Raw genomic sequence first — 24449 nt, forward strand, 5'->3', positions numbered from 1 at the left:
TGGTCTGTGGTTAGAGGAACTATAGCATTTATAATGTCACAGTTACAGAATATAATATAATATAATATAATATAATAGCTTCATGATTTGTTTATTTTTTATTCTAAACCCTGTATCAGGCCTCTTATTTTGTTATCCAGTGTAATCAAATATGTGTAGTGTAAATAGATAGTCAGAAAATGTCTATTTTGCGCTTGTTTCTAAGAAAATAACAGATAAGTAGAGTTTCTAACAATAAAACTGAAACTAAAACTGTTTCTTTTTATTTTGAAATTGTAGCATGTGCAAATACTATATTATACAAACCATAAACTTAAATTAAAACTTTAATAAAACACATGAATACATATTCTCACATGTGAAAGGTTTCCTGGAATCTATACCATATATATATATATATATATATATATATATATATATATATAATGTGTGTGTATAGAGAGTAGTATGTGTGTATACCACATGGGTAAACACCTTTTCATGGCTTCGCTTGGTTCTCTTGGTTTTCTGGTTAGAGGAGTATTGTGCAGCGTGATGCACTGAGTCAGAATCAGGATCCTGCAGGAAACCAGAGGACACACAGAAATGATTCAATATAAATATAAAGATAAACCTAACATATTTTCTCTGCATGTTCTTATTGAGCTGGAGTGAGGTTTAATAGAGATCATAAAGTCTTTGTGGTGGAGAACCTTGAGGATTTTTCCCTTGACTTTGGCATGTGTGCTTTCATTGTTCCTGTGTTTATCAGTTATTATATTTATTACTTTTATTACTATTATATTAATTATTATTATAGTTACAATTCAAGTGTTTTAATCCAACCTCAATAACACAAAAACAAGTAGTCTATAAATAATATCTATGTAATATCTATAACTTGATATCCACCTAATGTCTGTGGAATTATTAATAATAAAAAAAACTCTTTGATGAATAAACAGAGAAAAGTATATTATATATTATATTAGTTAAATAAATAAACCTGTACTAAGGAGGTTGAGAACTGTAAGAAATGTGAGAAATGTTTGAGAACCCCTGCCTTTTTTTTTATTGATTTCTTTTCGAAAATTGATTTTTAAAAATTGAATTATTTTTTGCTGATTTTACTTTTTGCTTAATGATTTTCTTTGCATGCTTAACATTGGGATATATAATTTCTTTAGAAATGACTAGAATTAAGATCATCTTGTGCTTTTTGTTTTAATACACATCTGGAACACACCAATAAATATTCATCAGGCTTTCATGGATTAAAAAAAGTTGGCACCCTTTGTGGTTTTTGAATGAAAAGGGAAAGGGTACCTCTATTTTAAAATACATATCTACAAAAAATGATCAGAATGTTAAAAACATAACGTGGCTCTAAGAAGAGAACAGAAAAATATCTGGAAAAAACTTTTTGTCATGAGCCTCTCAACTTCCAGTCTTTACTTGAAGAAGGCAGCGTCTGGTTAACAAGAGGAAACTAGTGGCTCATGTATAGATGCCAAATATTACACCTGAGAAGTTCCAAGAGCTGCTTAGAAGATCTCAAAATTTACCCAATACACTAAACGTCCAGTTGATGTAATTTATTTGTCGTTTGTATTCAAATAAAAGTTTTTTACTGAGAAGTTAAGTACAAAAAAAAAAATGTATTGATTTCTATTACAAAGTAAATCAGGCTTCTGCCTCAGCACTTAAAGCAACACAAAGCAAAGATTATTATTATTATTATTATTATTATTATTATTATTATAATTACAAGAGTAATATTTTACCTCTCTGAGTTTATCTGTGCTTCAGTATGATGAGGAAGATTGGGCCACTGAGAAGAAGAATCACAGTCAAGACACCAAACACCACATTCAGCATGAAGAACACAGCAGAAGAGACACAACCTTGGAGAAAAATATTAAAGAAAATGGTTTGTTGAAAACCTGCATCATATTTTAATTTAAAAATGTACAGAAGCCTTTGGGAGAACAAAAACAACAAACCCGTTGCTCTGTCCAATTTCTCAGAAAATGTTTTATTTACACCTGAAAAAAAGAAATTTTACAAGCTCAGTCATCTCAATCAACTTTTACTGCAATTATTCACGTTGTATAAATTTACCTTTCACTTGTAAAGAAGTCGAGTTGCTAAAGATCATTTTATCACTGAAGCTGCAGTAATAGAGTCCTGTATCAGAGACTTTTACTGCAGTGATTGTGAGAGACGTGTTCTTGCCATGAACTGACATCACTATTCTCTCACTTTCAGTAAAGAAGTAACACTTTTGTGAAGGACCTGATGTCCTAAACTTTTTGCACCCAAGAAGAAGTGGAACTGAATCACTCGTGTGTTTAAACCAGTAGATGTAACCTGGATCAGTCAGATCATGTTGGCACCAAATAGTGACATTATCTCCAGCTTCTGCCTCCAAAGTTAAAGAGCACGGAGTCTCTGAGAGCAAACCTGCAACCCATAAAACACACACCTCATTTATAACATCCCAGATTTTATAGTTATTTATATATATATTTAAAGTTATAAATAACTTCAATGCATACAGCTAAGACATGATTTTTTTTATTTAAAAATGCATGTGATCCTCTGTGTTTCATTTTGAATTTGGTAAAAAAAATTCTCTAAAAATCTCATAGCTGGACAGAATAGTTTTTTTTTTTATTTGCAGCTTCCTGAATAATTATATTTTTCAGTTACACAACCATGTAATTAAAAATGTATATATATTACAAATACAATAAGAATTTAGTAAAGCGATAAATGAGATTATTAACACTTACCCATGGCACAGAGAAACACATGCAGAGTTAAAAACTGAACCATTGTGTATCAGCCGAGAGACAAAGAGGAAACGATCTGTTGAGCAAATCATATGCTGCTTTATCTGTGTGTAGGGGGTGTGGATCTTTTCACACACACACACACACACACACCTCACATTTCAGTAGAAGGTCAGCTGACTTAATGATGTTCGTTCCAATAAACTGCCAAGTTTACCTTGTTACCCTAGTTTATTTTTATATGATAGCATCTGTAAGTACCTTGTATTCTATATTCCAGTTATTATTCATATATGTTCATATTAATATATATTCATATTTACTGTATTACGAGATGAGAAGGTAAACAAATTAAGCGATATGTAATGCCTCCTCAATCCCTATATATTTTCAGTATATTTCATCTCAGTACTGCACCACTGTCCTTGTATTTAATGTTTACCTTCTCATCTCGTAATACAGTAAATATGAATATTTATTAATATGAACGTATATGAATATGATAGTTACATAGAATTATTTTGTGTTACTTTGTGTTTATTAATAAAGTAGATCTATTGCATAAAAATTGTTCTTTGCAAACATTATACCCCCCCCCCCCCCCCAATTAGCCCCTGATGAGGCAAGAAATTAGTGTCAAAATTATTAACCAATGCATGTACAATTATCCATGAACTTGATAAATGTTGCAAATGCATCTTACTATCACAAACAAATGCCTTACAATTTCAGGCTGCTAAATTTAGAATTTAATGAATCTGCAGGGATTTTGTACAAATATTAGAATAGAATACAAATGTTCTATTTTGTGCTTGTGCTGGCTTTGGGGCAAGTCTCTGAATGTCCTTGAGTGGTTGAGCCAAAACCCAGCTTTGAACCCTGGAGAACTTGTGTAGAAAGAGCTGAAGATGTCAGTTAACAATGAACTGAATGAGCTTGAGATGATCTGCCAGGAGGAATGGGAAAGATGACACAAAAATCCATGTGTGCAGAAGCTGTAACTGCTTCTAAAGGTGCTTCTACAAAGTACTGAATGAAGGGTCTGAATAATTAGCTAAAAAAGATTTTAGTTTTAGAATTTTAATAAATCTGCAAAAGAAATTGCATTTTTTTAAAACTTTGTCATTATGGCATGCTTTGTAGCTACTAATGGACAAAAAAACAGCTTTAAATTTAATTTGTAACAAGTTATAAATCTATAGCAAGTAATTTAAAAAGTGAATGAGATCTGAATACTTACTTTCCAAACCCATTGTACATATATTTTTGCCAGCTACATTTTTCTTTCAACTTTAGTCATTTCAAGTTTCTTGCATGTGAAGACATCACTTAAACCACAGGTCTTAGCTCAAACATATGCAGCAACTGTCCATTTTTATCTTTTGAATGTTTTCCAACCACAGACCTGACACTTGGTACATTTGAATGCATAACACTTGAACTGTGAAAACTGACAGTTTCACCTGTGGCTCATCTGCTTCTGACCACCAGCTGCTTTCATACACTTTTTTTCAACTATTGCATTTGCGGAAAAAAAAAAAAATTATTTTGTTAAAATGAAGTCTGAATGTTGTCAATATTTATAGAGCAGTTCACACTACTGATTATCATATAAACAGACAAAAAACTAAAAAAAAAAAACAGTCTTGCTTTTGACACATATCACTCTCTGATTATCCAGATCAGGCATGTTAAAATGGCTATATTAGTTATATTAGTTTGTAAAAGTAAATAAAAAGAGGTCACTGTAAGGTGCTGCAATAAACACTGAGCAAAAGGCTTTTCCCCCATAATACATTAGAGTGAGAGCACAGGGCTGCAAAAGGAATTTTCTGAATAAAAGTCTTTCATAAAGCCAGAAGTGAAAAGCTGTGTTGGTTACTATAAAATTAATCATTCATTCATTCATTCATCTTCATTAAGCACTTTATCCTGGATCAAACCCCGGACCCTGGAGCTGTGAGGCAGCAACACTTCCTGCTGTACCATCATGCTCTCACTGAGTATTTAACAATCTGAAATAATTCTTGCTACATATAAAATTAAAATAATAAGTGGAATATAGAATATGAGGTTCTTACAGATGCTATCATATAAAAAATAAACTAAGGTTCATTGGAATGGCAGTTCATTGGAATGAACATCATTAAGTCAGCTGACCTTCTACTGAAATGTGAGGTGTGTGTGTGTGTGTGTGAAAAGATCCACACCCCCTACACACAGATAAAGCAGCATATGATTTGCTCAACAGATTGTTTCCTCTTTGTCTCTCGGCTGATACACAATGGTTCAGTTTTTAACTCTGCATGTGTTTCTCTGTGCCATGGGTAAGTGTTAATAATCTCTTTTACTGCTTTACTAAATTCTTATTGTATTTGTAATATATATACATTTTTAATTACGTGGTTGTGTAACTGAAAAATATAATTATTCAGAAAGCTGCAAATTCAAAAAATAAATAAATAAATAAAAATAAATTAAAAAAAATTCTGTCCAGCTATGAGATTTTTAGAGAATTTTTTTCCCAAGTTCAAAATGAAACACAGAGGATCATATGCATTTTTAAATAAAAAAAAATCATGTCTTAGCTGTATGCATTGAAGTTATTTATAACTTTAAATATATATATAAATAACTATAAAATCTGGGATGTTATAAATGAGGTGTGTGTTTTATGGGTTGCAGGTTTGCTCTCAGAGACTCTGTGCTCTTTAACTTTGGAGGCAGAAGCTGGAGATAATGTCACTATTTGGTGCCAACATGACCTGACTGCTACAGATTCCATCTACTGGTTTAAACACACGAGTGATTCAGTTCCACTTCTTCTTGGGTGCAAAAAGTTTAGGACATCAGCTCCATTACAACCGTGTTACTTCTTTACTGAAAGTGAGAGAATAGTGATGTCAGTTCATGGCAAGAACACGTCTCTCACAATCACTGCAGTAAAAGTCTCTGATACAGGACTCTATTACTGCAGCTTCAGTGATAAAATGATCTTTAGCAACTCGACGTCTTTACAAGTGAAAGGTAAATTTATACAACGTGAATAACTGCAGTAAAAGTTGATTGAGATGACTAAGTTTGTAAAATTAATGTTTCCTTTTTCAGGTGTAAATAAAACATTTTCTGAAAACTTGGAAAAAACAACAGGTTTATTATTTTTTTGTTCTCATGAAGGCTTCTGTACATTTTTAAATTAAAATATGATGCAGGTTTAGGGATCAAAATGTTTTCTTTAATATTTTTCTCCAAGGTTCAAACTCTTCTGCTGTGTTCGTCATGCTGAATGTGGTGTTTGGTGCCGTGAATGTGATTCTTCTGAGTGTCCTGATCTTCATCATACTGAAGCACAGAAAAGCTCAGAGAGGTAAAATATTACTCCTGTAATAATAATAATAATAATAATAATAATAATAATAATAATAATAATAATAATAATCTTTGCTTTGTGTTGCTTTAGGTGCTGAAGCAGAAGCTAATGAGGTAAATTTGAGACTAATTTAAACACACACACCGACCTCCAGAATAATTAACTCTGATTTACTTTGTAACAGAAATCGATGCATTTGGGGTTTTTTGTGATGAAGAATTTTTTTAACTTCTCAGTAAAAAAACTTTTATTTGAATACAAATGACAAATAAATTGAACATTTAGTGTATTAGATAAATTCTAAGATATTAATAATGAAATATAATAATAAAGCTCATATCTTCTAAGCAGCTCTTGGAACTTCTCAGGTGTAATATTTGGCATCTATACATGAGCCACTAGTTTCCTCTTGTTCTCATCGTTTCTGCTTTAACCAGACGCTGCCTTCTTCAAGTATTTCAGATATTTTTCTGTTCTCTTCTTAGAGCCACGTTATGTTTTTAACATTCTGATCATTTTTTGTAGATATATATTTTAAAATAGAGGTACCCTTTCCCTTTTCATTCAAAAACCACAGAGGGTGCCAACTTTTTTTTTAATCCATGAAAGCCTGATGAATATTTGTTGGTGTGTTCCAGATGTGTATTAAAACAAAAAGCACAAGATGATCTTAATTCTAATCATTTCTAAAGAAATTATATATCCAAAATATTTGAGCATGCAACTCAAAACAATTAAGCAAAACGTACAGTCCGCAAAAATATATAGTATAATATATAATATATATAGTAAATATTTTCATTATTTAAAACAGTTTTTAGATCAATTTTAAAAAATAAATCAATAAAAAACAGGGGTTCTGAAACATTTTTCACATAAATATATATTTTTTAATTAATGAATACTGTATAATCCAGCTATTAAAATATTAGGCTCATTATTTAAATACAAGTACATTTTCTCTGTTTATTAGTCATAGAGATTTTCCTCATTAATAATTTCACTGACAGAATATTAGGTTGGTATCATGTTGATATTATTTATAGATTACTTGTTTTTAAGTTATTCAGGTTTGGATTAAATTTTTTAATTCAAATGACAAAACACTTGAATTATAGCTAAAAGTTATAATAATTAATATAATAGTAATAAAAGTAATAAATATAATAATTGATAAATATAGGAACAATGAAATTACACATGCTTTCATATGGTCGAGGAGGAAGTCCTCAAGGTTCTCAGAAAAAGAGGCTCTGAAGATTCTCCACTATGAGGGCTTTATGATCTCTGTGAAACTTCACTTCAGCTCAATAAGAACATCTGGAGAAAATATGTTAGGTGTACTTGATTTATTTTTTTATTTATATTTATATTTTATCATCTCTGTGTATCTTTGTTGTTCTGCAGGTTGCTGACTCGGACTCGGTGCATTACGCTGCACTTCACTTCTCTAAGAATAAAACCAACAGAATCATGAGACATGATGAAATGGTGGATCAACATGTGGTATATTCTTCAGTCGAACAGAGTAATGTGTGTACGTAATGTCAAATATCATTACTGTTTACTTAATATGAAGCAGATGTTTCTGATGGTCCATGTTTGGAAGAACTATATCATTTGTAACATCACATTTACAAAATATAATATAATTTAATATAATATAATATAATATAATATAATATAATATAATATAATATAATATAATATAATATAATATAATATAATATAATATAATATAAAATAATATAAAATGATATAATAGCTTCAAGATTCTGCACATTTAATTTTTACTCTAAACCTTGTATCAGGTCTCTCAGTTTATATCCAGTGTAAAAAATATTCAAGTGTAAATAGATACATGTCTTTATTTCTTGCTTGTTTCTAAGAAAATAACAGATTTGTAGAAGCTCTGACAATAAAAACTGTACTTTGTATTAAACACTAATTGATATTGTGTGTAAAAATGTATCCTCATGTCCCATAAAGTGAAGTTCATCTAGTCATCTTGTCAGTGAAATAGAAATATTTGCTATTCCAGCTTTTCCAAGTGGAATCTCAGGAGTCTGAAATGGTTTATTTCATTTCTGGATTTGGTTCTTTTTCAGTGAAACTGAGTCGTTAATGTGTAAGTAATTATGGTGAATATTGTTCAAGTAGGACACTTTTGAAAAGGTGACTTTTTCTGTCAATTTTTACCATCATCCCAGTGTCATATCATCTAACAAGATATCTTTATAAAAAAGCTTAAAATCTCTCTAACACTATTCAAAAGTGAACATCAAGAAATACTTAAAACAAGTAAAACGGCCCTTCTTACAATCTCTGTTTATCAGATTCTCTGCGTTTTCCTGTGTTACTGTTCAAGTGGGACACTTTACTCTCTCTTTAACCAGGACAGATGTACATGTTTTTTATCATCTGTTTTGCTTGTAACATTCATGAAAATCTTTTGTAACACAGGTGTGAATATATATGTATTACGGCCCTTGGCCCTCCTCTGTAGGCTGCTTTTTGGACATTCCATGTCTTTGCCATCATCCTAAGATGTTATTCGTCTCTCCTCCTGCTGCCTCCTACAGCTCCACTCCTCTTCTCCTCACTTCACTGATCTAAACTTCTCTAACTCACTGCTCTTTCCTTATCTGTCTTTTTCTCATCTTCCCCCCTCTCTTTCTTCATTTTACCATTTGATTCTGAAATACATTTAAAGTGTTATGCATTATTACAATAAGGAGAATATATCCATTAGTAGTGTGTACTAATTAATCATTATTACAGAGCTTGAAAAGCATTGAATTATTCCTCATTCTTCGTTGGATCCTTACGGGTCCAAGCACCAATGGTGCTTGAACCCTATTGTAATTGTTAGGATTTTTCTTTCTTTCTTTCTTTCTTTTGTTCTTTCGTCTTCTGCCTTAGAACATAATATATATACCCAACTGTAAGTCATAGAGCCATGAAACTTGGTCAACAGGTAACACTCCCTCCCAGTACCCAGGCAAGTGAGGTAGGCCCGATCGGCCCAATGGTAGTGCTAGAGCACTGGGTTTTATGTTTTGGTCCATATCACATGAACTGTGAGAACTAGTCATTGGATCTTTACCTATCTTTACAAATTTGGTGTCAAACTACTCTGGAGAATGTGAACATCAATAATTATCAAAAACATATTGATATTTTTAAACAATATGGCTGCCACATATCAAGCAACCTTAATGAGGTGGAGCCTCATTTACTCAAATAGCTGTAACTCAAAGCTGTAACAAAATTGAAAGGTTTATACAGAACATGATTCTGAGGTCATACGCAGATTTCAGGGGTGGTCGTACAGAGGGGCAGAGCTAAAGGCATGAAATGGCCACTGTGGGAGCTTGGACCCTGCAGATTGCTGCTTGAAGCTATATTTAGTGGTCAAACCTCTTGAATTTTATTTGCCCCAAACACAAAAATAAATAACCCTGTGACTGTTAATAATAATAATAATAATAATAATAATAATAATAATAAACCCACTCCAACACTATTTGCACCAAACACAAAAATAGAGCCTCATGCCAAGAACCCCACCATGCTGGGAATTCCATGGCCCCACTTTCTAATTCTTTACAGTCTTTACTAATTTTATCTTTCATAAACTTTCTTTTAAGCTAACTTTCAGTGCTTTTTAAAGACTGTGTATTTAAGGAAATGCAAATTTAGTTTCAAAAATTTGACATTTCTTATGTAAAAAGATCATATACCTAAAAAAAACCCTCTTTAAATGACTTGATTGGCTGTCCCACTTTACCAATAATTCCCTGTAACCCTTTACTTCCCAAGGATGAACTCAGTAAGGAATTAAAATCCATAAAGTATAGACACGTTACAGCAGAGGATTCAAGTGTCCCACTTTAACCTTTCTCCCAGTTTACCAATATTAACCCTATGTATACTATGTTACAGATAAATATCTTATGGGAAGATAATTAACTACAAGTTGGTGTGATGTGAAATTACTACTGATTTTTTACTAAGCTGAGTGTTTATGCAGGGAAGGAAAAACTGAATTGAATTGTGAAAATGGTAACCTAAGCTTTCTTTAGCTGAAGGTTAGATATAGGTTATGTGGGTAGTTATATGACTGGGGTTTTAGGGGAGCAATGTGTGTGTGTATGTGTATTTCCTATTATAATGCTAGAAAACTGTAAATAAGTGGTGATTTTTGTGTCACTAAAATGTTACCACGTATAATAACATATATGCTATTATACTTTTCTTGTCCAGACAAAGAAGTTTTAAGAAACATACTGAAAGTACACGAAAGGAGATATTAACACCAACAGGCTTGTTTTTAACACATTCATTCCACTTTCAATACTGATGATCCTACACAGGGCTGTGGGGAGCCTGCGGAGCCTGCAGGACAGGCTGCCAGCCCAATCACAATGGACAATTGGCAATGCCAATCAAACTACAAATACATGTCTTTGGAGGAAACCCACCAACGCATGGGGAGAGAACGCAGGGATTTGAACCACTAACCCTACAAATACAAGTCAAATGTGCTAACCACTAAGCCATGGTGCACCCCGATAACAAAACTATCACTCTTTTCCAATTGTTAATATTACTCGTCTACTTCTCTGATCCATCCGTTTAGAAGATTGTATGAAAGAAATGGTGTGTGTGTTGGGGGGGGGGTTCCTCGGTTGTTGTTTTTTTGTTGTTGTTTGTTTGTTGTTGTTTTTTTCTTAAGAACCTCGAAAGAAAGGTCTACATATTAAACCAGTTGTGGAAGGACATAGAGCTTCTGTTCGATATGAAGTTTGGATGATGAAATACCTGATTAATGCACAATTCTGTCCCCCGCATTTAAAACTTCCTGCTGCACCAGCGCCATCTTGCGGCTGCTGCTGATGACGGTGAGATTTCCACATCCGGTGTGATCATGTGACACTCTGCTTGTTACAGCAGCTGAAACGGAGTTCTGTTACATAAGAGCCTTTAATATACTGCTCTTTGGTAAACATTGTGTTAACTTTACTCCGGTGTGTCGCCGCTTATATAAAGGATTTCACCAGATTTTACTTACGGAAGTTTATTTTATTTTATTTTTATACGGAAGTGATAAAGTCTACAGAGTAAGATGGAGGACAGCAGCAGGATATTAAAAGCTCTGCTTTTCCTCACTTTTTCTGTTCATCTTTCATCAGCAGGTGAGTTTAGAAATGTGTAGAAGCTCTCAGTTCGTTAGAAAGCTGTGTGGTGTAAATGTGTTGACTATAAGTGTAAATTACGCAGCTCACATTTAATGAAATACGGAAGTTTGATGTTAAACGGAAGCGCGTTTATCCGTTATTACAGGTCTTTACACAGTAATTACAGAAACACATACTTGTGTTATTTATATAAGACACATTTTAGCTGATTAGTAGAGGATTTTGTTGGCGGTAACGTTTATTTTTACATTTTATGACTGTAGTTAAACAGATACTAAATGGCGGCGTGACACTGAAGGAGAAGGCGTTTAGCTTTCGATTTCACAGCTCCATCTACCCGATGCGTATTTACAAGCAGCAGTTTACAGTCATTGTGTGTGTTAGTGTTTACACTGTTTTAGGGCGTGATCTCTACAATGCGCTTGCTCTAAATCCTGCCTAATAGTTTTTTAGCAGTACATTTTACCTTTACTTACTGCAAAGATACTTTTTAAATGTAATATTAATTTCAAATGATCGGTATTATACCTACTTATTTCAGTTTTAATTACTGCAGATTTTATAGACCTGAAATTAAAACCTAATTCTATTCATGCTGTTTAATTGCTCACAGAGTTTAATGGCAATCATGTCAGTATTTTATTGACCAAACTCCCACACACTTACATTAACACAATGTTCAGGATTTCAAACTCCAAATGTCCAAACTCTCTCCCAGCTGTGTGCACACGTCCTGAAGCTCCTCTTCTCTCTCACTCGGTCAATCTGTCACTGTACCTGTAACACTAAAGACTAAAAAAGACTCTCTCTCCATCCATCTCTCTATCCATGCCACACACTCTCTCTCCATCCATCTCTCTATCCATGCCACACACTCTCTCCATCCATCTCTCCATCAATGCTGCACTCTCTCTCCATCCATCTCTCTATCCATGCCACACACTCTCTCCATCCATCTCTCCATCAATGCCGCACTCTCTCTCCATCCATCTCTCCATCAATGCCGCACACTCTCTCCATCCATCTCTCCATCAATGCTGCACTCTCTCTCCATCCATCTCTCTATCCATGCCACACACTCTCTCTCCATCCATCTCTCCATCAATGCTGCACTCTCTCTCCATCCATCTCTCCATCAATGCCACACACTCTCTCCATCCATCTCTCCATCAATGCCGCACTCTCTCTCCATCCATCTCTCTATCCATGCCACACACTCTCTCTCCATCCATCTCTCCATCAATGCTGCACTCTCTCTCCATCCATCTCTCCATCAATGCCGCACACTCTCTCCATCCATCTCTCCATCAATGCCGCACTCTCTCTCCATCCATCTCTCTATCCATGCCACACACTCTCTCTCCATCCATCTCTCCATCAATGCCGCACTCTCTCTCCATCCATCTCTCCATCAATGCTGCACTCTCTCTCCATCCATCTCTCCATCAATGCCGCACACTCTCTCCATCCATCTCTCCATCAATGCTGCATTCTCTCTCCATCCATCTCTCCATCAATGCCGCACACTCTCTCCATCCATCTCTCCATCAATGCTGCACTCTCTCTCTCCATTTCTCTATCCATGCCATACTCTCTCTAAAATCCTTCATAATTTTTACGCTTGCAGTTTATTCTTATCTTAATTTATGGAAATCCAACCAGAATGTTCTTTCTCTGGCTCTGAAGACGAATCAGTGCCTCATCTATTTTTTTTTTAGCTGTCCCTATTCAACCTCATTCTGGACTTAGACCTCACTACTTATTTTTACTTCATTCAGTAACTTATTCGATATCAAAGAAGAAATGGTCCTGTTGCTATTTTTTCTCCTTGTATGCCGCCTTGTCATCCTTCGTACATTATATTACGTTCCTCAATGTGTGTATGTTGTCTCTTTGTTATATAATGTTGTATGTTTTGTAAACATTGAATTACTAAAAAAAAAAAAAATAATAAAAATCTGTTGGCAAAAAGCACAATGCACTCTATAATTTCGCTCACACGCTCTCGCACACACACCTTGAGATGTCGACTGTTTTCAGTATATTTTTTGCATAGTTTTTGTTCACAGCACTAAATTTTTTTTAATAATGTACTAATATTACACACCTGTTGCTAAAACTTTCAACTTTTACAGACACACACACTCTGCAGTACCTCTGCACTGCCCTCACAACAGGAAGAAATTTCAGTCCTGTAGGTCTGGTGGATGGAGAGCAGTTTGTGTCCTACGACAGCAACATCAGGAAGCTGATCCCAAAGACAGAGTGGATAAAGAAGGTCGGAGCTGATGATCCACGTTACTGGGAGAGAGAGACTGACCGTGCACAGGATCAGCAGGAGTTTTTCCAAAACAATCTGGCTACAGTAATGCAGAGCTTTAATCAAACTGAAGGTGAAGCACACATACACACAGTCTGTACACACACGCACACACATTTATTAAATACACCACAGAAAAAAAATACAGCCTAATACAGCACTTTGCAAAAGTGCACCCTATATTTTAAATTAAATTTTGTTATAGATGTTTATTTTATGACTTCTTATTGAGTTAGTACAAAAACATTGAGTAAGTACAAAACATTTTAGATTTCTAATCATTACTTTTCCAGCTAAAATAAATCTTACAGAGAAATGCATTTATGTCAGTAAAGAAAGTAACATATTAATGTAACAGAGCACTTTTCAGACGAAAACCAGAATGAAGGCTGCTGGATTTTGCTGCAAAAACAGAAGCGTGTGTGACAGTCAGAGTCTCCAGGAGACAAGTGGTAGATTCTGCAACATGCTCAGAAAAAACTTACAGCTCAATTCCTTAAAAACTGCACACACTGTACCAGAGTTGTCACACCAGAGTGATCAACCGTGTGCTCATATAGTTTTGTGCATAAACCGTGTGTACGCATGTTTCTAGGCATTAAATGGGATTCATCAAGTTTTGCTAATGCGTGAGGATGTGCGTATATTTCCACACACACTCCTGACCATGTGCATGTAGGAGCCTAGTGGTAGAAAAGTGTAATAGCAGATAAACTGATTTTAAGGAACTTCCATTCCACTTATTGTTCATCATCATTTCGGTGCTCACACGATGCAGACAGATGAACAGACTTAATGTAAAGTGAAATCCTATAAAAGGCACATTTAAAGAGGGATTGGGATTATGCCGTGTTTAAAGATTTGGCTCATGCAGCTTTGCAGAGGGAAGAACGTGGTTTTAGCACTGCTGGAAACTCTATGCTAAGAGACATGTCAGTTGATCTCGTTTGGCCAGTGCAGATTTAGTTGATCTCTGTTCTATGGCTTTAAGCTATGAGCACATTTTAAACAGAAATTGGAGATGATACTGGCATTTCCCGGCTGTGGGTTGAATAGTGACTAAAAAACAGATAAACAAAAAACATTGCATGAGCGACAGTTCTGTGGGTGGAAACGCCTTGTTGATTAGAGCGGTGAGAGGAAAATGGCCAGATTGGTTCAAGCTGCCAGGAAAGATACAGTAACTCATACAATCACTCCTTATGTCTGTGGTGAGCAGAAAAGCATCTCAGCATGCACAAAACGTCGAATCTTGAGGTGGGTGGGCTACAACAGCAGAAGACCACATTGGGTTCCACTGCTGTCAGCCAAGAACAGGAATCTGAAGCTATCATGGGCACAGACCCATCAAAACTGGACAGTTGAAGATTAGGGGGAAAATTACCTAGTCTTTTTCCACTCTTCAGCTGTCCGGTTTGAGTGAGTCGGTGCCCATGGTAGACTTACATTCTTGTTCTTGGCTGACAGCAGTGGAACCTGATGTGGTCTCCTGCACACAGGATAGTTTTTGTTTTTTGCACCATTCTGCATAAACTCTAGAGATTGTTGTGTGTGAAAATCCCAGGAGATCAGCAGTTTCTGAAATACTCACACCAGTTCATCTGGTATAAACAACCACGCCACGGTTAAAGTCACAGAGGTCATATTTTTCCCCATTCTGATGCTTGATGTGAACATTAACTGAAACTCTTGACCTGTATCTGCAAAATATTACTCATTGCCACATGATTTGCTGGTTAGATAACTGCATGAATGTGTACAGGTGTTCCTAATAAAGTGGACGGTGAATGTATATCTGAAATACCAGTCCAGTAGTCCACTGATGCCACATCCAGTTCCACAGAGACTGTATCGTAAAGTCGGAGCTGACTTATTGACCTCTAACAGAAATTTTTTGATTATCTCTGACTGTAACTCACTATACCCAGATGTGTGTGTGTTAAATTCAGCTACAGCAGAGAGTCATAATAGAGCCACGATAACAAAATAACAATTACAGTGATCTGAATTCCATCCAAAAAAAAAGTAAAAACTACATCATAGACCATAATCATATGTTCTTCATCAATAAACATGCATGAGGTCCATCTTTTCCAGACGTGGAGTACCAACAGAAGTGTTTACTGATGACCTGCAATTCAGCAATGCCAGTTTAATGAGTTTCTCCAAAAATAACAGGAATTTTAAACACACAATGGGAAAACTCAGTAAGAATTGTAAAGTGGCTGTTGAGGGAGGACAGTGGAGGTGATTTTAATAAACACTTCCTGTTTCTCACAGCACACCACTGGAGTGTGGTTACTCACCTGCTGAACTCCTACTGAGACGACGTCTTTGCTTTAAATGACCTGTTAAAGACGATCTCTGTGAAACAGAGGTGTGGCTGTTCAGTTGTGTTGATGGCTGGTGAAACAGCTCTGTGTAATAAACCTGCTGAAGTAACACGTAAATACAGTTTCCTTTCTGACATCACCTCATGATTTATTGTGAATCCATAAACAAGCACAGAATGATACTGATGCACAAAATAAAGTTTTGTATTCTCAGTAGTACGCAGTGGTTTTGTAATATCGAGGAAACAGCAGCAGATAATTATATCCTCAGAGTCCCTCAGTCTTTATTCCAGACTGCATACTATCACACTAAATAGCTTCTCTGTACCCCTTTAGTCTTAAAATTCCTGCAGATTAAGTGATCAGAATGTGTTTGGACTTTACACAAAGAGCTGTGAATCCATGCAGTGTAGAAGCTCACAACACAGATGTTATGAAATGTTCTTTTGCAAATAGTCTTCAATATCATTGTTCTACTAGAAACGACAAAATGGAAAAATGACCGAGGGCAAAAGGACGAGTAGAAAAACAGTGTAACAGTTTGAGTTGAGAGTGTAAAAGGAAAAGAAACTCATCTGAACTCAACTGAATACACTTTGTGTAATGTGTGTGTGTGTGTGTGTGTGTGTGTGTGTTACTGCAGGAGTTCATACACTACAGAGGATGTACGGCTGTGAGCGTAATGGTGAGAACACTACTAGAGGATACGATCAGTACGGTTATGATGGAGAAGATTTTATCAGTCTGAATCTGAAAAATGCAACCTGGACTGCAGCTAAACGTCAAGCTGTGATCTTTATAAACAACTGGGATCCTAGAGGAGAAAAGGCTAAATACTGGAAGGACTTCCTGCAGAATGACTGTATTGATTGGTTAAAGAAGTACGTGTCTTACGCCAGAGAGACTCTGGAGAGGAAAGGTAAAGTGTGTGATCTGCTCTGTTACTGTAACTGCAGCTGTTAAACACACACCCACCCACACACACACACATTGCACACACGGATAACACTCTCCTTCATTACAACACACACACTCCGATTGTGTACACACTCCAACACACTCCTTTACTGACACACACTTTGATAATGTACACACTAATAACACTATTTCACACACACACACAGGCTCTGATAGTGCATACACTAATTACACACTCCTTCAGTACAACACACACACAGTAACCACACACAAACGTGCACACACTAACAACACACTCCTTCAGTACAACACACAATTTGATAGTGAACACAATAATAACACACTTTCACTTCAACACACAGACACTCTCATAGTGTACACACTAATAACACACTCCTTCTCTACTACACACACTCAGTGTGCACACTAGAATCACTTTCCTACACACGTACACACACTGCGATAGTGTACACAGTAGTGACACACTCTGTCCCTGCAACACAAACACACACAAACACACACGTACACACACTAGTGTCAGAATCAGAATCACCTTTATTGCCAAGTACCGTGGGTTTACATGTACAAGGAATTAATCTTGGTGTACTGGTGCTTAGTAATAACAGTAAAATACAAGAAATAAAAATAATATTAATATGGTAAACATTGTAAGGTAAGATAAGAAAGTAAAAGAGAGAAGAGAAGGTTATGAAATGAGAAGCATAAATATAAAGAAAATAAAGAAAGAAACTATAAAGCTATGAGCATATAATGAAGAAACTATAAAGCTATGTGTCATTTACATTATAAATGAATAAATCTGACAGAGTGTTTTAATATTTATGTCACTTTGTGTCTCTGCAGTTCGTCCCGAGGCGTCAGTGTTCCAGAAACACTCGACTCCTCCGGAGGTGGTGTGTCATGCTACAGGTTTCTTCCCCAAAGCACTGAATATCACCTGGCAGAAGGACGGAGAGGAGGTGCATGAGAACGTGGAGCTCAGAGAGACGTTACCCAACCATGATGGAAGCTTCCAGAAGAGAAGCATTCTGACAGTTCCAGCTGAGGAGCTGCAGAAACACACCTACACCTGCGTGATTCAGCACAGCAGCTTGGAGAAGGAGTTAGTCTTAGAAGTACCAAAAAGTTCCGTAAAACTACAGATTTACAGTGAAAGCTGATTTATTATCTGCTGCAGCAATAAAGACTCTGTGCTGATTTAACAGGTGGAGGATCAGATGGAGGATCAGATAGAGCACCGATTGGTGTCATCGTTGCTGTAGTCGCAGCTCTCGTTGCTCTCGTTGCCATTGCTGGAATTGTCATCTGGAAGAAGAAGAACTCTGGTGAGAGGAGGAAGGAGGCAGATGTGAAGTTTTCAGAGAACAGATTTACACTTTCTAATTCTTGAAAGGGGATTTGATGAATATTTTGCTAATTTTTAAGTGTAACTGATAAATTAGGCAAGACAATAAGCTGATATTGACTAAATGTCTTGTGAAAGCAAACACAGTACACAGATTTTATAATAACTGTCTGTCCATCATCTGTGTTTCAGGCTTCAGACCTGTTCCAGCCAAAGCCGTAAGTGACCCTTTATGATCCATAAATGATGTTTAAAACCAGTACATTATTTAGTTGCAGTGTTTAGTTCACTTTGTGATGGATTTGAATGTTTTACAGCCTCTGAAGGAGATTCTTCCTCCAACAACTCTTAAAGTGTGACTGTGTGTCTTCCTGCTGAACTGAGAGAGAAAGACATGATGATGTTTACAGTGTAATATGGAATAAAAATCTGTGTGTGGAGTGAAAATCCAGCAGAAAAGCCTGTGCTAACATTAAACCTCAGCTCAGAGCTGATCCTGTTTCTTTCTGTGTGTTTTTCTAGGAGAGAGGAGGAGAGGGAGTGGAGGAGAGGGAGTGGAGGAGAGGGAGTGGAGGAGACGGAGATGAGGAGACGGAGATGAGGAGACGGAGATGAGGAGACGGAGATGAGTAAAGATTCTCAGTAACGGCATCATCGCAAGAAATGCCACCACCATCTCTGTTTAGGAAGTGACTGAGGTGAATGTCTAGTTGAAACGGAACAGTCTTGTGAGACATTTTCTGATTCAGACAGTGTTATTCTCTGAATCCTCTGCTGAAAAAAAAAACAAAGTACTTTTGAGGATTCTGCTTTTGGTATTGGCTGAGATTTTCACAGGGAATATATCTAGTATTTACAGTTGTAAATGTGTAAAATTTGGAATTCAGTATCTAAAGAATTTGAACTTTTTTCAGGGAAAACCATTTCCACTCAGCAATGTGTTACTATATTACATTACTACGCTTATGGATTTTTTTTTTTTTTTTTTTTTTTTTAAAGTTTCTGAATTCCCTGCCATAGTTTTCTCACTGTTGTTCTCCTGTTTCAAAGATGAGGAGGTGCAGCCATGCTTCTTCTTGTTCTTCTGGTATTAATAGCATTCGGCATTGTATGTAATGCATTACTGCCACAAACTGGACTGCAGTGTGTAGCAATGGGTTTCTGAGTTTCTAAGAACTACACAGTTACAGGACATTATTACGGAACCTTTTGTTTGTAGATTATTTTCTTCATCACTCCTTATATCTGTATTTTATAAGGAGTGATGAAGAAATAATCTACAAAAAAGTTCCGTAATAATGTCCTGTAACTGTGAAGTTCTTAGAAACATATGTGTATATATTTAATATATAATGTACATATATAATGTGTGTGTGTGTGTGTGTGTATATGTATATATATGTATATATAGATATAGATATATAATCACCTCCACAACACACTCCAAAAAACTAAATTATGATTTTGCCATGCAAAAATAAAGCCATTATTCATGAAATATACACCGATCAGCCATAACATTAAAACCACCTGCCTAATATTGTGTAGGTCCCCCTAGTGCTGCCAAAACAGCTCTGACCCGTCGGGGCATGGACTCCACAAGACGTCGGAAGGTGTGCTGTCTGGCACCAAGACATTAGCAGCAGATTCTTTATGTCCTGTAAGTTTTGAGGTGGAGAATCCATGGATCCTACTTGTTTGTCCAGCACATCCCATAGATGCTCGATCAGATTGAGATCTGGGGAATTTGGAGGCCAAGTCAACACCTTGAACACTTTGTCATGTTCCTCAAACCATTCCTAAACAATTTTTGCAGTGTGGTAGGGCACATTATCCTGCTGGAAGGGAATACCGTTGCCATGAAGGGATTTATTTGATCTGCAACAATGTTTAGGTAGGTGGTATGTGGTCAGAGTAACATCCACATGAATGCCAGGACGCAAGGTTTCATTGCATGATAGTTCTGTGCGGTTGCTGGCTGTTGCTTCCACCTTCATAACTTGGGGAAAGTTGGCTAAACGTAGCTTAATTTACTGTTCTGAAGCTTCAGTGGCAGAAATGGCAAAGAAAGAAAGAAAGGTCTACATATTAATCCAGCTGTGGAAGGACATAGCTCGATATGAAGTTTGGATGATGAAATACTTGATTAATGCACAATTATATCCCCTGCATTTAAAACTTCCTGCTGCACCAGCGCCATCTTGCGGCTGCTGATGATGACGGTGAGAGTTCCACATCCGGTGTGATCATGTGACACTCTGCTTGTTACAGCAGCTGAAACGGAGCTCAGTTACATAAAGCACTGACTGAATTATTCATTATTCGTTTCTGCCACTTGGCATATAATGTGTGGAAATATGACTGTGTACAGGAAGGAGTGTGTGTTTGGAATCCAGTAGAAAAGAGGTGCTTCTGCTACTTTGTGAAGCACACACACCTTGAGATGATGACTGTTGTCACTATACTTTTTGCATAGTTTTTGTTCAGAGCATTTCATTTTTTTTAATGATGTACTAATATTAAGCACATGTTAAGTTACTAAAACAACTTTTACAGTCACACACACACTCTGCAGTACCTCTACACTGCCTTCACAACAGGAAGAAATGTCACTGCTGTAGGTCTGGTGGATGGAGAGCAGTTTGTGTCCTACGACAGCAACATCAAGAAGCTGATCCCAAAGACAGAGTGGATACAGAAGGTCGAAGCTGATGATCAGCACTTTACAAAAGTGCACCCTATATTTTAGTACAAATTTTGTTATAGTTGTTTATTTTATGACTTCTTATTGAGTTAGTACAAAAACATTGAGTCAGTACAAAACATTTTAGATTTCTAATCATTACTTTTCCAGCTAAAATGAATCTTACAGAGAAATGCATTTATGTCAGTAAAGAAAGCAGCATATTAATGTAACAGAGCACTTTTCAGACAAAAACCAGAATGAAGGCTGCTGGATTTTGCTGCAGAAACAAGCATGTGTGACAGTCAGTCCTTAAAAACTGCCACACCAGAGTGATCAACCGTGTGCTCATATAGTTTTGTGCATAAACCGTGTGTACGCATGTTTCTAGGCATTAAATGGGATTCATCAAGTTTTGCTAATGCATGAGGATGTGTGTATATTTCCACACACTCCTGACCATGTGCATGCAGGAGCCCCTAGTGGTAGAAAAGTGTAATAGCAGATAAACTGATTTTAAGGAACTTCCATTCCACTTATTGTTCATCATCATTTCGGTGCTCACACGATGCAGACAGATGAACAGACTTAATGTAAAGTGAAATCCTATAAAAGGCACATTTAAAGATGGATTGGGATTATGCCGTGTTTAAAGATTTGGCTCAGGCAGCATTGAACACACTCCAGCACACTCCTTCGTCCTTCACAACACACACACACACACACACACTGATACTATACATACTCCAACACACTCCTTCATTACAGCACACACACACTCTGATAGTGTACACACTCCTTCATCCTTCACAACACACACACACTGATAGTGTACACACTCCAGCACACTCCTTCGTCCTTCACAACACACACACACACACACACACACACTGATACTGTACATACTCCAACACACTCCTTCATTACAGCACACACACACTCTGATAGTGTACACACTCCTTCATCCTTCACAACACACACACACTGATAGTGTACACACTCCAGCACACTCCTTCACTACAACTCACACTAAAACACACACACTCATAGTGTGCACATTAAACACACACTCCTTCTCTACAACACTTACCCTCATACTGCACACAATAATGTACACGGTAATGACACACTCTGTCCCTGCAACACACACACTTGCACACACTAATGTCATTTATGCTATAAATAAATAAATCTGTCAGAGAGTTTTAATATGTATGTCTCTGTGTCTCTGCAGTTCGTTCCGAGGCATCACTGTTCCAGAAACACTCGTCATCTCCAGCGGTGGTGTGTCATGCTACAGGTTTCTTCCCCAAAGCAGTGATGATCTCCTGGCAGAAGGACGGAGAGGACGTGCAGGAGGACGTGGAGCTCAGAGAGACGTTACCCAACCAGGATGGAAGCTTCCAGAAGAGAAGCATTCTGACAGTTCCAGCTGAAGAGCTGCAGAAACACACCTACACCTGCGTGATTCAGCACAGCAGCTTGGAGAAGGAGTTAGTGCTGCCTGTGAGAGGTCGGAGAAACACTTTCCTCTAAAACTCCAGATTTACAGCTGATTTATTGCTGCAGCAGATAATAAAGTCTCTGTGCTGATTTAACAGGTGGAGGATCAGATGGAGGATCAGATGGAGGGCAGAAATGTGTCATTGCTGCTATAGTCGTGGTTCCCATGGTTCTTTTTGCTGTTGCTGCTGGATTTGTGATCTGGAAGAAAAGGAAGTCTGGGGAGAGGAAGAAAGAAACAAAAAATAAGTTCAGCAGAGCAACTGGAGACATTGAACTTGAACTTGGATCTTGTCACATGGACAGAGACGTCAGGAAGGAGCTGGGATGATTCAGCAGCCAATGGACACTTTGCAGTTTGGAAGGATTGCCCTGGACATGACCTTATTCCATGAAACTTTACAAAATCCCTTCAAATAAGGTCATGAGATGAGTGAAAGCAGGAGGTATAAAGAAATTGGGTTTTAAGTGTACAGGAGGTGTGGGAGTAAGACCAGGAGGAGGAACAGTAGGAGCTGAGGGAGAGCAGAGGGGTGTGTGCGTGTTGTTCACTCAGACAGGTGAACCTGGTCATGGAGAGAGGCTTTACTACCGGACATCTTTGTAAGACTGATGGAACATCTGCGATTGTGAGTATGTAATGGTGATCTTTTTTGAAGAAGATGATCTTGTCACTGTAACCTTATAAGTGCAATTACAGTCATGGGGAAAATAAAGTACAATAAATAAAAACATAGAATTGATGGACAATGTACTTTCTTTTTCCATGGCTGTATGTGAAAGAATATACAAATTCCTGGAAGTTATCTGCTTAGAGAATGTGGCTGTCCTGATGCTTCATTGTATTATTACTACAGTATTATGTACTTCTATTTATGCATTATGCATAATTTTACTAGATTCCAGGTGGCAGAAATGTGTTAATAGGGAAAATCATGTAAATGAGCAACTACAGTGTCCCAAAAGTCTTCATACACAGGGAACTGTGTTTGCCAGCACTGTGTAGGTTGTGCCTTCGTCAGTGGCTGTCTTTCACTTGGAAGTGGATGTCACTTCCGGTCTTTTGAATTTGTTAATTAAGTTTGGCAACAGTGTTGTGTGTGATGTGCTTGCTATGTTTCCTGTTAAAATCCATCGCAACCTTCCCGATCCAGCCATGAGAATGATTTCAGTATGTTCTTCTTTTGTCAAAGGCATTCTTAAAGGCTATCTGAAAAAAATAAATAAATAAAAATATATGTATATATATATATATATATATATTATTTGTACTGATCAATAAAGTTTCTTTTTAATGGTAGAGAAGATGGGCTGTGTTCTTTTTCTCTTAAATGTAACCTTATTCATGACAAAGTATGTACACAATACATACAGTAGTATGCAGAATCTAACACCAGGCTTTGGGTGAAGCTAATCCATTTTAAACTGGAGGTATTTATTTATTTATTTATTTTTATAAACCTTTACTAATTAAATGTTTATCAACATTAAATGTTTTGCTACATATAACTTCATTCTATTTTTTTGTGACAACCACTAATGTGGAAAAAAATGTGCAGACAAATCTGTTATACTACATTCTGTTTAAAAAAAAAAAACCTTTATGTTCTAGGTCAGTAGTGAAGAAACAGGAATATTGTAAAACGCTGAATGTTTTTCTACTCCTGTATAATTTGGTTGTGCATTTTGAGAAGAACCAAACTTTTCAGATCATCAGATGAAACCCAGCACTGACATCAAGTTAACATGTCACTTAAATCCATTCAGCTGTGGTCAAGGGTTTGACTGTTAACACTTAGCTTTACATCAGAACATTCAGACCTCACCTACCTAATCATAATCAAGGAAAGGATTAGGTGGGAATGGAGATGGGGATTCTTAAAGAATCAGTGCCAGAAATATGAGATGACTGATTGTGAGTATAATGTATTTGTCAAGTCAGCTTTATTCTCATATCATTCAGGTTTTACAGTATACAAAA

At 36.5% G+C, this 24449-nt stretch overlaps 3 protein-coding genes across 10 annotated transcripts; all 3 read left to right on the forward strand.

The window, feature by feature from the left end:
- The first annotated feature begins 5012 nt into the window (after positions 1-5012).
- Positions 5013-8252, forward strand: LOC128317328 (uncharacterized). The gene is made up of 6 exons (XM_053229131.1): positions 5013-5101; positions 5460-5801; positions 5883-5924; positions 6028-6141; positions 6235-6257; positions 7552-8252. The coding sequence occupies exons 1-6, from the start codon at positions 5059-5061 to the stop codon at positions 7687-7689; spliced, it is 702 nt and encodes a 233-aa protein (XP_053085106.1). The 5' UTR covers positions 5013-5058; the 3' UTR covers positions 7690-8252.
- A 2804-nt stretch (positions 8253-11056) lies between these two features.
- LOC113542369 (BOLA class I histocompatibility antigen, alpha chain BL3-7) lies at positions 11057-22336 on the forward strand. Of its 8 annotated transcripts, none has more exons than XR_008300846.1 (8): positions 11057-11342; positions 13481-13738; positions 16642-16917; positions 17781-18062; positions 18143-18262; positions 18475-18500; positions 18805-18980; positions 22200-22336. XR_008300846.1 is itself a non-coding variant. In XM_053229118.1 (8 exons), exons 1-8 carry the CDS (start codon positions 11273-11275, stop codon positions 18895-18897), a joined length of 1083 nt encoding a protein of 360 aa, XP_053085093.1. In that variant the 5' UTR covers positions 11057-11272; the 3' UTR covers positions 18898-19110. The 8 variants fall into 8 exon arrangements, 4 of the variants coding, with proteins under 4 accessions (XP_053085093.1, XP_053085092.1, XP_053085094.1 ...); XR_008300847.1 differs by lacking the exon at positions 18475-18500 and having other exon boundaries at positions 18805-18825; positions 18868-18980; XM_053229118.1 differs by lacking the exon at positions 22200-22336 and having other exon boundaries at positions 18805-18825; positions 18868-19110.
- Positions 20825-23692, forward strand: LOC128317350 (H-2 class I histocompatibility antigen, D-37 alpha chain-like; the record flags this gene model as incomplete). The annotated part of the gene is made up of 4 exons (XM_053229245.1): positions 20825-21030; positions 21322-21377; positions 22200-22478; positions 22567-23692. Coding segments are annotated over 4 exons (774 nt in total), but the record flags the coding sequence as incomplete, so codon positions are not given.
- Positions 23693-24449: the final 757 nt, after the last annotated feature.

Source organism: Pangasianodon hypophthalmus, chromosome 24 (genome assembly GCF_027358585.1).
Source record: "Pangasianodon hypophthalmus isolate fPanHyp1 chromosome 24, fPanHyp1.pri, whole genome shotgun sequence".
Taxonomy (NCBI): domain Eukaryota; kingdom Metazoa; phylum Chordata; class Actinopteri; order Siluriformes; family Pangasiidae; genus Pangasianodon; species Pangasianodon hypophthalmus.

Coding starts and splice junctions, on each gene's coding strand:
- LOC128317328 (XM_053229131.1), top strand. CDS start 5,059: ATGGTTCAGTTTTTAACTCTGCATGTGTTTCTCTGTGCCATGG. Junction 5,102..5,459: donor TGTGTTTCTCTGTGCCATGG/GTAAGTGTTAAT, acceptor TATGGGTTGCAG/GTTTGCTCTCAGAGACTCTG. Junction 5,802..5,882: donor GACGTCTTTACAAGTGAAAG/GTAAATTTATAC, acceptor TTCCTTTTTCAG/GTGTAAATAAAACATTTTCT.
- LOC113542369 (XM_053229117.1), top strand. CDS start 11,273: ATGGAGGACAGCAGCAGGATATTAAAAGCTCTGCTTTTCCTCACTTTT. Junction 11,343..13,480: donor TGTTCATCTTTCATCAGCAG/GTGAGTTTAGAA, acceptor CAACTTTTACAG/ACACACACACTCTGCAGTAC. Junction 13,739..16,641: donor GAGCTTTAATCAAACTGAAG/GTGAAGCACACA, acceptor GTGTTACTGCAG/GAGTTCATACACTACAGAGG.